General features: G+C 44.5%; 1 protein-coding gene across 5 annotated transcripts in view; it reads right to left on the bottom strand.

Moving 5' to 3' along the window:
- Window positions 1-14370, bottom strand: part of ARHGEF10 (Rho guanine nucleotide exchange factor 10) — a 318961-nt gene that overhangs the window by 183755 nt on the left and 120836 nt on the right. For all 5 annotated transcript variants that reach the window (XM_063916670.1, XM_063916669.1, XM_063916673.1 and 2 more), the window contains 4 exons: window positions 13806-13866; window positions 2927-3006; window positions 2400-2456; window positions 339-508 (listed from right to left, as the gene is read on the bottom strand). In XM_063916670.1, coding sequence (XP_063772740.1) covers window positions 339-508; window positions 2400-2456; window positions 2927-3006; window positions 13806-13866 — 368 coding nt within the window. The remainder of the gene's footprint in view (window positions 1-338; window positions 509-2399; window positions 2457-2926; window positions 3007-13805; window positions 13867-14370) is intronic.

The following is a 14370-nucleotide window of genomic DNA, read 5'->3' as shown; positions in this document are numbered from 1 at the left end:
TGCTGACAAGAGGGATGGGGGGGGGGGGGGGGGGGGGATTTGTACCCCATAGCAGCTGGGCCCCTCTGACCGGCCAGAGTATTTAGAAACTGTGCAACCCCCCACCACCACCTCCGCACCCAGGCATGCATGGCCATATACATCTGGATGTGCGAGAAAATTAATTAACACAGACAATATTCATTCAGTTCTACAGTTATTGCATAGTTAAACCAAACTTGGTTAATAAAAATGACAACATAACAAAACAAAAAAAAATAATGAGTTAATGAGTTAAAATGAAAAATATAGTGTGGTGATATGAATTGTGAAATAGTTCTCCATTTTAATAGCCTTACATGTCTCTTGTTGTTCCCTCGGAGGAAGGAGATTGGCACCCCATGTTTTAACTCGGAATCACTGTGCTCTTCATAGCTTTCAAATTCACTAGAACTCCAGCCATAATCCAGGGAGCTGTTTCCACCATCTTCACCATTTTCCACATCATCATATATCATTTCTTCAGGATCTACAACAACACAGTGCACCAGTGTGTACCTATGCATCCATTTCACATGTTCAGACATGAGGAGTGATTACATAGGAGGTCTTAAGAAGAACAGCAGAGAATGAACGTGGTGTGTACAGTACCAGCTCCTGCAGCCTACAGTATGTTGTAAGGAGCTAACAAATCAGACACACAACTAAAAGTGATTATCCTAATGGGAAGAAGTGGTAGTGAAGCACTCCGCACGCGTCAATACTAACAAAACATCAATACGTAGTCTCATATTAGATTAATACATACATTTAATCATTATGAAAACATACACCTAAGGACCTGACTCATTACAATACTGGGAGCAGAAAAACGCACGGTAGGGATAAAGCTCTGCAATGTTCTGCAGACTGTGCCTTCTCTAGTTCTGAAAAGCAAGGTTACTTCAAGTACAGCATAGAGCAGCTGCCAGGATCAGCGTTACCGAGAATATGGGGAAAACTTGTTTGTTATCACTAAGAAGATGAGAACTGCTATGTGTGCATAACTTGATACGGTCAGGCTGATAAAACTTCACCCTTGAATAAAAGTGTTTTTTTTTATCATTATACTTTTGGAAATTAACTAGCAAATCAAAAATACAAATGTACTTTCTTTGCTGCACACTATATAGCTTTATTAAAAAAAAATCTTCTAATTCACAGCTTAGAAGATGCTAAACTCGCAATAAAAAACAAGGTGTTTTCCCAGAAATATCAACTAAATCATTCTGTAGGCGCAGTTCTCTGAGGATCAACCCAACAATGTGTTATATATACTGTATCATGATGCTGAACAACCTTTAACCAGGTAAGGAAAACAGCTTTATTTATCTTGAAAAATGTATGTAAATAAATCACAATATATGTCCAATATAAACTGTATATTTGTAATAACTTATTGTTATAAGTGACTTCAGTATATGTAGAGGTGGTTACTACCAGGACAGGTACTACAGTTACTACTAACAGGGGAGGACATAGAAGCGGTTGCACCTGTGCCTATTGGCGGTCGCCCATCTGTGAGTTTATGCAAATGTTGTTACGAAGTGCTTCCTTTGTGTACGTCTGTGCGTCTGAATGTGCAAGGAGTGAGACGCCCACTTTCAGCGTCCGGAAATGCAGCATTACCGATTGGTTAGCTTCTAGACACCATCACAGTTGCACCTCCTATGTCGGCAGCTGTGTACACAGCTACTTTCACTGACACACTCACGACGCTCCCATGACATGCCCTTTACACTGACCATATTTGGGTGCATTACTAGCCACCTCTCAATCACCACTCAGGAACTCCCTGAGCTGTAGCACAACATTTCTGATCCTCTGTGTCTCGATCGCAACAGCGCCTTCGTGCATAGACATGGAGTAACACATACACTGTATGAATGTTTAGGTATTTTTCTGCATGTGCAGTTGCAATAAAATAATTGCTAAACTACCTGAACATCGGCACTGCATCCACCTCTGAATCAGGCATAAATGCTCATTAAAGACTATACATTATTAACTTATAGCATGATAGTTTAACTTGGTTCTCGGCCACTGCCTACTTGTTCCCACCTGCCAGTTTTCCCTGAACTAGCTAACAAATACATTATTCTGATGTATCTTGAGCTGCACACTAACAAACAGGATGCAGTTAAGTGACGGTCACAATACTGACGCCGGGATACCGAACCCTAAATATTGCGCCGGTCGGCAAGCCAACCAACAGTTACTATTCCCACTTGGGAGTGTCCACAACAACCATAGAGTGGGAAAAGAGGCAAGAGGCTTTGTTGTGCCCCCCCCCCCCCCCCCTCCTGACCGCCGGTCCCATAAACCCAACCCTAATAAACCTCCCTTTCTTACAGCACAGGAAATGAAATACAGGGTCATACCTGTAGCCGAATCTGAATTTTCTCTTGGAACATCATCATAAATAACTTCATCAGGGTCTAGAAAAAAAAATAATTGATGCAATAATATGAAAATCCTAAGTAATAGATTTAAATATTTTTGTTAAAGAACATTAAATAAAACCGTGTAAATGAATAAACATTCCCTAGTGGATGGTGTGTTGCTGTTTGATAGAATACAGATAGCGTATAATATGAGCAGGTGTTAAAAATGAGAGACAAAGATGGAGATCAGGTGGCATAAGGATGGTGGATAAGGGAGTAACAATAGCAAAAGCTCCCTCAAGCCTGCCATCCTGTGGTGTGGTGTTTGAAGAAATCTGATCAAAGAATCATGTACTCCCTTTACATGCCTTCTACAGCTACACAGACCCAATTGCCCCCTCTGTGACGCATGGTGGTGTTGATGGCAAATGGGAGGTCTTCTACAGAAATTTAAATTCTATATGGGTAAAGAGGAGAAATTGAAAACATAATTAAATAAAAATCAATAAAACCGAGATAATTACTCTCCATCCATTCTGTATTTGCTGGATCTGAAACCCATTTGGCCAACACATCATCTTCTTTCGATGCCTGAAAATCATCACTATACAAAAAAAGTAACAATGCATCAGTGACACATACTTGCAGAAAGTGTTCACAAAATATTTAATAATTTAAATACAATTTTGTTCAAATCCCACTCCAGCAAAAAGGAGCAAAAACATATCATCTACATTATTGAAGTGAAGCTACATGTACTATACTTTCTTCTCAATGTTAATGCAAAACTAAATTTGATAAATCAGACTAAACCATTCTCAGTTTCTCTACAAGTCAGATAAAGAGTATTTGTGATCATACCTAGACACACTTAATAACGTATGGTCAACAACATTGTTGTTCTAGAATGTAAGTGTTAGGCGCGGCGGCTCGCGCCAGCGCCCGATCGTTGCTAAACAACGGTCTCGGCGCGTCACGTCCGCCGCGCCTCCTCCTGCTCCCCGCTCAGCGCCTGGCAACGCCAGGATGCTGAGCGCTCTGAGCCGCTGGGTCCTTGGCAACGGGGACGCCACAGGCGGAACGCGTTCCCCGTTGCCATATAAGTAAATTATCACCTGGCAGCATGTGGTCGTGCAGCAGGGCAGCTGCACGACATTATCAATTTAGGTGCTCTTTAGCTATTGGTGCAGATACCTCTTATATTCTCCCTCAGTGCCTTACACTGACGCCAGTGATAGCTTCCTGTGAGCTGTTCCCGCTCTGGAGAATTCCTTGATCAGTGTTCTGTTATCTGGTCTACACTGTTCCAGTGGTCCTGAGTCCTGGTGTTCGGAAGCTGGTCATTGGAGTCCTTCCAGCCCTCCAGTCGATTGAAACCTGTGCTTGTTATCTCTGGGTTCTCGTTCACTTGTGGTTACCTTCCCGGTGTTGTGAGTAGTGGCTTCTGCCGTGTCTTGCGGCCTAGGCCGTAGTATTCTTTTGTTATACTTGTTGCTTGTGTTTTTGCGGAGGTTTCCGCCCTAGCTGTCCTCCCCGGTACACGACGGTGCCGTGTAGGGTGTGGACAGTATTACCTTTGTTGTTCTTTTCCTTTGGCGGCAGTGCCGCACATACGTTTTGTTTGAGTTTAGTAGTAGCCCCTAGCTCTGTTCTTTATTTAGTTAGAGGTCCCCTTGTTCTCGCCCCATCTCAGTTTACGCCTTGTCTCCAATTAAGACCGGGGGGCATCGGAGTTGGGCAGACTTAATCCGCCCTTCAAACGCGGCTGCCGTGGGCCCAAGAACACATAGTCTCGCAGGCGTAGACTGACCATGCGGGTGGAACAACGGAGTTAGGTTCCTAGGGGTTGATCTTGAACTTCGCTATTATTACAGCGTCACGTTTCTGTGCTCTTAACTAACCCACTCAGTATCTTATGTTCTAAGCACAGAGAACGTAACATTATCACCGGCCCAAAAACAACTAATTCCGATATTCTAATCAGGGTGGCCTTGAAATTCTGTCCTCATGAATCCGGCAGCATTAGGACAGAATCCCAGCCAGCTTTTGGCCAATCAGATTCAGGAACTCACTCAGATGGTGCAGGATCTTACCCATCGGGTAAGGTCGCAGAAAGATCTTCTGCGAGCCTCCCCGGGTATGATTCCTGAACCAAAGATGCACCTTCCTGACCGCTTTTCGGGAAACTGAAAAGATTTCTTTAATTTTAAGGAAGCCTGTAAAACTTTATTTTCGTTTAAGGCCCCCGGTCCTCAGGTACAGAGTCTCAGCGGGTGGGCATTGTGATGTCTTTGCTTCAAGGCGATCCACAAACCTGGGCTTTTGGGTTGAAATCCGATGATGCAGCCTTGCTAACAGTAGATGCCTTCTTTAAGTCATTAGGCCTTTTGTATGATGACCTAGATAGGGAAGCGTCGGCTGAGAGCCACCTGCGTGCACTTAAACAGGGTAAAAATCCCGCAGAGGCATATTGTACAGAATTTTGCCGTTGGTCGAACGACTGTGGCTGGAATGATCCTGCCCTGCGCAGTCAGTTTCGCCTCGGTCTGTCTGAAGTAATCAAAGATAGTCTCCTTCAGTATCCAGCTCTGGAGACTTTGGATAAGCTCATGGAGCTTGCTATTAAGATTGATCGTCGTCTCCGAGAGCGGAGGGCTGAAAGAGGGGCTAATTTCAGGTCTAGTCCATGTGTGTATGCTCTCCCTGAGGACGTCGAGGAGCCCATGCAAGTGGGTCTCTCCTGGCTGTCCCCAGAAGAAAGAGCCAGAAGGCTAAATTCAGGGCTCTGCTTATATTGTGGTGGCAAGGGACATGTTGCGCGTAACTGCCCAAATAAACAGGGAAACGCTCTGACCAAGTGAATTGTGAGGGGGTTCACTTGGGTCTGCAGTTAATCTCCTCAAATGATTTCTTGTTAGTTCCTGTAAAAATTTATTTTGGAAGTCTCAGTTCATTCGTTTCAGCCTTTATTGACAGCGGAGCTGCCGGGAACTTTATGGATCTTGCTTGGGCTCAGGCTTTGGGAGTTTTGCAGCTTCAATTAGATAGACCTATCACAATGCACGGACTAGACGGTGGTCCACTCTCTAATGGGGTAATTACTCATCGGACCCCTCCAGTACAACCGACAGTGGGGGCCCTACATTCCGAAAAAATTTAGTTTTATCTCACCCATTGTCCGGATGTGCCTGTCGTCTTAGGTCACCCCTGGCTTGCCCTTCATAATCCCATCATAGATTGGCGGTCTGGGGAAATTTCCAGATGGGGTTCCTTCCGTGTTAAAGAATGTATTTCTCGTCCAGTCCGGGTCACGGCTGTTACTCCGGAACTCATACCTTCGGTACATCAGGATTTTGCTGATGTTTTCTGTAAGGGTAACACTAATATCCTGCCACCCCACCGGTCATATGACTGCGCCATTGACCATGTCCCTGGTGCCACTCTGCCAAAAGGGAGACTTTATGCTTTATCTGGCCCCGAGACTAAGGCCATGGATGACTATGTACAGGAGAGCCTGAAGAAGGGGTTTATTAGGCCCTCGAAATCTCCGTTAAGTGCAGGGTTCTTTTTTGTTGAGAAAAAAGACGGATCTTTAAGACCATGCATAGACTATCGGGCCTTGAATAATATTTCTATTAAAAACACCTACCAATTACCGTTGATTTCGGTGTTGTTTGATCAGCTCCGCACTGCGGTTATTTTCTCCAAAATCGATCTCAGAGGAGCCTACAACCTCATCCGAATAAGATCTGGGGATGAGTGGAAGATGGATTTAAGTACTCAGTCCGGACATTACGAATATCTTGTGATGCCGTTCGGGCTGTCTAACGCTCCTGCGGTATTTCAGGATCTTATTAACGACGTCCTCCGCAACTTTTTGGGGAAATTCGTGGTCGTTTATTTGGACGACATTTTCATTTACTCTGAGTCTCCTGAACAGCATGTTGTCCATGTGCGGCAAGTGCTTCAAAGGTTGCAGGAGAACCATTTGTACGCTAAATTGGAGAAGTGTGATTTCCACATCACTGAGGTGTCCTTTTTAGGGTATATTATTTCTCCAAAGGGGTTTTTTATGGAACCTAAGAAACTCCAGGCTATCCTAAGCTGGACGCAACCCACTAACTTGAAGGCTACCCAGCGGTTTTTGGGTTTTGCAAATTATTATAGGCGTTTTATTCATGCCTTTTCAGATTTAGTTGCTCCTATTGTGGCGTTAACAAGAAAAGGAGCTGATCCTTCCAACTGGACGCCTCAAGCCGAGTCTGCCTTCCGGGCCTTAAAACAGGCCTTTGTCTCAGCTCCAGTTCTCAGACACCCCAACCCTGATCTTCCCTTTATTGTCGAGGTGGACACCTCAGAGGTTGGAGTGGGAGCCATTCTTTCTCAGGAAGACCCCAAGTCTCTGGTGTTACACCCTTGTGCCTTCATGTCCAGGAAATTCTCCTCTGCTGAATCCAACTATGATGTAGGTAATCGAGAGTTGCTGGCAGTCAAATGGGCTTTTGAGGAATGGAGGCACTGGCTTGAAGGAGCGAAGCATACCATTACGGTGTTCACTGATCACAAGAATCTACAATATATTGAATCAGCAAAACGGCTAAATGCTCGGCAGGCGCGTTGGGCGCTGTTTTTTACACAATTCAAGTTCATCATCACCTACAGGCCCGGTTCTAAGAATACTAAGGCTGATGCCCTGTCACGTTGTTTTCTTCCTGCTCACAATAACCACTCTTCCGCAACTCCCATTGTCTCAACGTCCGTCATCCTGGCCGGCCTCACACAGGATTTGTTCACATAACTTGTCCAGGTACAGCAGCAGGCTCCCAGTGATACTTCTGTTGGTCGTCTCTTCGTTCCTGAGTGCTTGAGAGGCAGTGTCCTCGCAGAGTTTCATGATTGTAAGGTTGCTGGTCATCCTGGTATTGCTAAAACCTTGGGGTTAATCTCTCGCTCGGTGTGGTGGCCTAATCTTTCCAAGGATGTTAGGGAATTTGTCCTTTCCGGTCAGGATTGTGCTAAGCACAAAGTGTCCCGATCCTTGCCGGTCGGGCAACTCATGCCTCTTGCAATTCCACTCAGGCCATGGTCACACATTTCCATGGATTTCGTGGTGGATCTTCCTCTTTCATCCAGGTTCCGGGTAATTTGGGTAGTTGTGGACCGTTTTAGCAAAATGGCCCACTTCATTGCTTTACCCCGATTACCCTCCGCTCAGGTTCAGGCAGTTCTGTTTCTCCGCCATGTCTTCAGGCTTCATGGTTTACCCGTGGATATAGTCTCTGACCAGGGACCACAGTTTATTGCCCATTTTTGGAAGCGTTTTTGTGCCTCGTTAAACATGAAACTTTGTTTAACGTCTGGATACCATCATGTGAATCAGTCACTAAAACAATATTTACGCCTTTATTCTGCCAAACTTCAGAACGATTGGTCAGATTTTCTTCCTCTGGCCGAGTTCGCCTACAATAACGCTTGCCATTCATCTACCAGGGAGTCTCCGTTCTTTTAGGTCCTGGGCTTTCAACCTAGAGCCAATCCCTTTACTCCCCATTATCCAGCTTCTTCTTTGACCTTAACCTCCCGTCTCAGAGTTATTTGGAGAAAGGTACACCGTGCCCTTAAGAAGGCTGCTTTTCGGGAGAAATTTTTTTCTGATAGGTTCCGACGCCCGTGCACATTTAAGGTAGGGGATAAGGTGTGGTTGTCAACCCGCAACATCAAGCTCCGACAACCCTCGGCTAGATTGGGACCCAGATTTATTGGACCGTTCCTTATGGTCAAAAAAGTCAATCCAGTGGCTTTTCGGCTACGGTTGCCAAAGTCACTTAAAATCGGCAACGCTTTCCATTGTTCTCTATTGAAGCCATATGTTCTTTCCAGGAGATTTCCTCAGAAAATTTTCCAGTGTAGACCTCCGGTGGATGTTCAGGGTCAACAAGAATTCCTAGTGGAGAAGATCTTCGATTCTAAATTTTCTCGTGGTCGGATCTATTTTTTGGTTCATTGGAAAGGGTACGGCCCAGAGGAAAGGTCTTGGGTCCTGGACAAGGATTTGCATGCCCCTAGGCTTAGGAGGTTGTTTTTTCAGGAATTTCCTCATAAACCCAGATATAGGGGTTCTTTAACCCCTCCTCAAGTAAGGGGTACGGTTAGGCGCAGCGGTTCGCGCCAGCGCCCGACCGTTGCTAAGCAACGGTCCCGGCGCGTCACGTCCGCCGCGCCTCCTCCTGCTCCCCGCTCGGCGCCTGGCAACGCCAGGATGCTGAGCGCTCTGAGCCGCCGGGTCCTTGGCAACGGGGACGCCACAGGCGTGCCGCGTTCCCCGTTGCCATATAAGTAAATTATCACCTGGCAGCATGTGGTCGTGCAGCAGGGCAGCTGCACGACATTATCAATTTAGGTGCTCTTAGCTATTGGTGCAGATACCTCTTATCTTCTCCTTCAGTGCCTTACACGGACGCCGGTGATAGCTTCCTGTGAGCTGTTCCTGCTCTGGAGAATTCCTTGATCAGTGTTCTGTTATCTGGTCTACCCTGTTACAGTGGTCCTGAGTCCTGGTGTTCGGAAGCCAGTCATAGGAGTCCTTCCAGCCCTCCAGTCGATTGAAACCTGTGCATGTTATCTCGGGATTCTAGTTCACTTGTGGTTACCTTCCCGGTGTTGTAAGTAGCGGCTTCTGCCGTGTCTTGCGGCCTAGGCCGTAGTATTCTTTTGTTATACTTGTTGCTGGTGTTTTTGCAGAGGTTTCCGCCCTAGCTGTCTTCCCCGATACACGACGGTGCCGTGTAGGGAGTGGACAGTATTACCTTTGTTGTTCTTTTCCTTTGGCGGCAGTGCCGCACATACGTTTTGTTTGAGTTTAGTAGTAGCCCCTAGCTCTGTTCTTTATTTAGTCAGAGGTCCGCTTGTTCTTGCCCCGTCTCAGTTTACACCATGTCTCCAATTAAGACCGGGGGGCATCGGAGTTGGGCAGACTTAATCCGCCCTTCAAACGCCGCTGCCGTGGGCCCAAGAACACACGGGTGGAACAATGGAGTTAGGTTCCTAGGGGGTTGCTCTTGAACTTCGCTCTTATTACAGCGTCCCGTTTCTGTGCTCTTAACTAACCCACTCAGTATCTTACGTTCTGAGTACAGAGAACGTAACAGTAAGCTCTCACGAGTAGTGCCCTCTTCCCTCATGTGCTTATCCTTTTTCTTACTTTAATACTCTTCAACTGCACCAAATCCAGCAGTCTTCTGCCACCTGATACTTATTCCAGTGTCATCTGCTGATGTAGCTATGTTTATTTACCCTGTACTTGTTCTATATTGTCGTCAACTGTAAGTTGCTGTTTTCCTGTTTTGAGGATTTGTTTATGTACTCTGTAATTGGGCGCTGCGGAACCCTTGTAGTGCCATATAAATAAAGGATAATAAAAATAATAATAATAATAATAATAATAATAATAATAATTGTTCATCCAACAGCCTTTACAAGCTAGCTACACAAAGGAAGTGTAAAATGTCACCAAACTGTACATATGTCTGTATGTGTGTAATGGTTAAGACATACTTCTACTCATTACTGCAGCACTCTCCTCAGTATTCCTGCTGACCCAGTAATTTTAAGACAGAATACAACGATAACGAGCAGTCAATGAGAAGATGCAATGGCAAGTCCGTTAAGATTTTATGCTTGAAAATGTAAATCCTAATACCTTAACCATGGTGTTAAAACAATCACATACAATAAAAGTGGAACTAAATAAATCAACACTGTAGTGATAAAGCCCATTCCAGGGCCAATATTTACTAAGAATTCAAGTATGTCCGATTTGTGGTTTTTTTTTTTCAAAGTCCCAATCCGGGAATTCACTAAGCACCAATCTCGGCAGTGTTTGGACTATTCGTAATGGTTTGATTTGCAAAGTTCCGAAATACGAATGAATAGACCATCGGTCAAACGCGGCTGATATTTCATACAATACGGGCATTCACTATTCATTCGTATTTGGGTGTTAGTTTCTGAGTGCTCAAGTGCGGGTCTGTTTTTTTTCGATTCGTTAAAAAAAGCAGCAAAAAAATAGACCTGCTTTTTCCAGTCGAGTTTGGATAACCATGCACGGATCAGTGAGATCTGTGCATGGTTATCTATGGGAAAGGGTCTGTTTAGTGTAAAAACTGAAAAAAAAAATTGCGTGGGGTCTCCCCTCCTAAGCATAACCAGCCTCGGGCTCTTTGAGCCGGTCCTGGTTGAAAAAATATGTGGAAAAAAATGACAGGGGTTCCCCCATATTTAATCAACCAGCACCGGGCTCTGCGCCTGGTCCTGGTTCCAAAAATACGGGGGACAAAAAGCGTAGGGGTCCCCTGTATTTTTGAAACCAGCACCGGGCTCCACTAGCTAGGGAGATAATGCCAAAGCCGGGGGACACTTTGATATCGGTCCCTGCGGCCGTGCCATTAAAACACCAACTAGTCACCCCTGGCCAGGGTACCCTGGAGGAGTGGGAACCCTTTAAATCAAGGGGTCTCCCCCCCCTCCAGCCACCCAAGGGCCAGGTTACTTTCAGTCAACCGCTGACCGCAAAGTTCCCACCATTGGCTACAATGGAGCGCATAGGCGCTACATTGTATCTGTGCCGTGTGCTGCCTGACAGACACTACAGGAGCACACAGCCAATCAGGAGAGTGCCACGACGTGGCGCTCCCTGATTGGCTGAAGGGACCCTCTTTGACAGGAGTCAGGGGGGGGTCCTGGCAGTCAGGGAAAGGGGTCCCATGTGTAAACATGGGACCCCTTTCAGTGCGTGGTCGGGTTTCCGTTTTATTATTTTGCCAAGTACGTGGATTATACAAAGGTCTGATTCTACACTGGATTATGCGAGTATAATTTTTTTCACAGGTACCCCAAGGATTCTACATGGAGAAGAGGACCGAGCCTCGTGGGAACATATGTAAGTATGTATGTATGGAGGTGTGCATGTATGTAATAAAATTATATTTTCACGGTGTGTGTGTGTCCTGTTTTTTTGGGGGTATTTTTTTAGTAGTAGTACTACAGGTACCAGCGGGCCCGGTCTTCCACCGCATGCTGGTACATGTGGTTCTTCAAGTACCAGCTTGCGGGGGAGGCTTGCTGGGACTTGTAGTACTGCTACTAAAAACAATATTCACATTTTTTCAAAAGGCTATCAGCCCCCCATCTGCCGCCCTTGGATGGGGGGGGCAGCCTCAAGCTTCACCCCTGGCCCTTGGGTGGCTGGAGGGGGGGGACCCCTTGATTTAAGGGGTTCCCACTCCTCCAGGGTACCCCGGCCAGGGGTGACTAGTTGGGTATGTAATGCCAGGGCCGCAGGGACCAGTATAAAAGTGTCCCCCGGCTGTGGCATTATGTACCTGGCTAGTGGAGCCCGGTGCTGGTTTAAAAAATACGTGGGACCCCTATGCTTTTTGTCCCCCGTATTTTTGGAACCAGGACCAGGCGCAGAGCCCGGTGCTGGTTGATTAAATATGGGGGAACCCCTGTCATTTTTCCCCCCATATTTTTTCAACCAGGACCGGCTCAAAGAGCCCGAGGCTGGTTGTGCTTAGGAGGGGGGACCCCACGTAATTTTTTTCAGATTTTTTAAGACTTTAATCAACTTTTTAAGGTACACAATGAAGCCCTGCATGGATCTCACAGATCCGGCCGGGATTCCTTATGTTTTGTCAGGCAGTGTTTTACTCATCACTCCCGTAAAACACTGCCTAATATTACGAATCACATCAACATCGGTAAAAGCGATTGTGCAAAACTCGGCAGCTTAGTGAATGATCGTATCAGGATTCAAAAAGTTGCAGTAAAATGCACCCGATACCATTCGAGTTCAAACACCCTTCAAAACGGCCAAAACACGAATCTTTGTAAATATACCCCCATATCGGAATGGGCATAATTAATAATGGTACTGGTAACAGTATGTGTTGTGATCCCCTGTATATATGTTTAAAAATTGTATCAGCTAACTAAATTATTTGTACATCAAACTATAAAAAATAAATTCATAGCAGGCCAGAATGTTTACATTTATGCAAGAACTAACTGAGCTTTAGAGGATGTGGCTGATGTCATGTGTCCAATTTGCATGACAAGGAACATGCCAGTGTATTGTATAAGTGGTGTAATTAGTAGGTGGTTGAATGGAAAATAGAAATTCACACTTGTAGGTTATCTGTAATCTAAGCATGTATTTCAGTATAATGGAGCAGGAAGGAGAAGAGAAGATCCTATGATTATTTCATATTTCACGCTGCCCAAGGTGTCATTTCCATTAGCAGGGCAGAACACTATTCTGAGAAAACGTTCCGAAAATGACACCTGGTACCAGGGAAGTAATTAAATCCCAGATGTTCTGCCTCTCTCCTTCCCGTGCCCTTTGAACAGGAAGTGTCCATTTTTGAGCATTAGGAAGCAGGAATGAATGGGTATATTAACCTGGCAAACTGTACAGCCTGTGTCATACACTTAAGGTAGCCAAATGGCTCAGATGCACAATTGCTCTCAGGGGAGACCTTATTCCGAACATTGTTAAATTCCAAGGTGATAAATGAACTATGTTTTTATCCTTTTTATTTTCTGACTTTGTCTGTAATGTGTGTATGTTTATATAATCATACACTTCAGGTAATTCGTTTTTGCAACTATAAGCTTTGCAGTTATTCTTGATATTAAAACCTAATTTCTAGTTCTGATTTGTGTTCGTAGACCTAATGCCCTGTGTGGCACGTTACCTGTTTTGTGAAATACTAATAACTGTGGATGTAGGTAAAAAGCAATCTAGTGTCATATCATTAAATCTTTCACTTTGCTGGTGGCAATACTGTCTCTGATTAACCGCACGTGCTGAAGCAATTATAAGTCACTGGCGGCGATTTTCAGGTTGATGTAGCTAGAGAGTCGGCAGGCCAGTTTGTGACAAACACCTATTTTTAAACTATATGCAAGTGACATCTATACATATAAGAAAGTCTTACTGTATACAAACATGCTAAATTTTTAAAATACCAGCTCTTGTTGAATGGAAGATATTGATCGCTGTTAAAGAGGGATATTTTGTGTTGTGCATTGGTAGAACAAGAAACATGGCAAATTCTGGAAATGTTCTTCTAGAATTATTTTTGTATGTTTTTTGTGCAGTGCAGTGCATAATTACTAACTCTTTACACTAACAGCAATGATCATAGCCAATGCCTTTCAAATTATTATGGAAGCAGCCTGTGATCAACATATTTTTTTCTGACATCTTATCTACAGAATTTCAACGTAAAGTTCCCATTCAGAATTCCCATTTTAATATACATTAGTGACATGTAGCTAAAAAACTATTTAAAGTTTTGACAGGATTTATCATTTAATAAACATGACATAGAACTTACGTACCTTGTATGATGGTTGTCCACTACATATTGAATGTGAGGATTTGGCACTTTCTCCTGAACTCCTGGAAAACAGAGGTCACATGCGTTCATTTCTAGCTGAGCACACAGCACTGTAATACCAATGCTGGCCAACACCTTTGCTCATCTCCCCATAGCTGCATTCTTCATAAGGCATTCGTTGTAGCTGCTACTGTTAGAAGGTTTATAACCAAGTGGGTTATGTACAAAATCATAGGTCATGTTGGGCTAACTGGGTAATTCAATACAATCATCTCTGAGGTAACTACTATATTAGAGTGCTAAATGGTCAATTATTAATTATTCACTCAAATACGAATATTATCTTTTTAGATATTGATAAAGCTAAATATTTATCGTATATAATACCCTTTATGAGGTCTAAGAACACTATACGCTATCTACATATGAAGTACCGTAAGGGTACGCTAGTTGCGTAACAATCGCTTTGCCGTGATCGAGACGCTCAAGCGTCACGTTCACTCACGGCCAAGAGATCACAGGCAGGCACGTTATTGGCTGTTAACTAACGTAATGATTCGCTATAG

Source organism: Pseudophryne corroboree, chromosome 4, assembly GCF_028390025.1.
Source record: "Pseudophryne corroboree isolate aPseCor3 chromosome 4, aPseCor3.hap2, whole genome shotgun sequence".
Classification (NCBI taxonomy): Eukaryota; Metazoa; Chordata; class Amphibia; order Anura; family Myobatrachidae; genus Pseudophryne; species Pseudophryne corroboree.
Note: the sequence above shows the minus strand (reverse complement) of the source record. Positions and strands in the feature narration are given on the sequence as shown.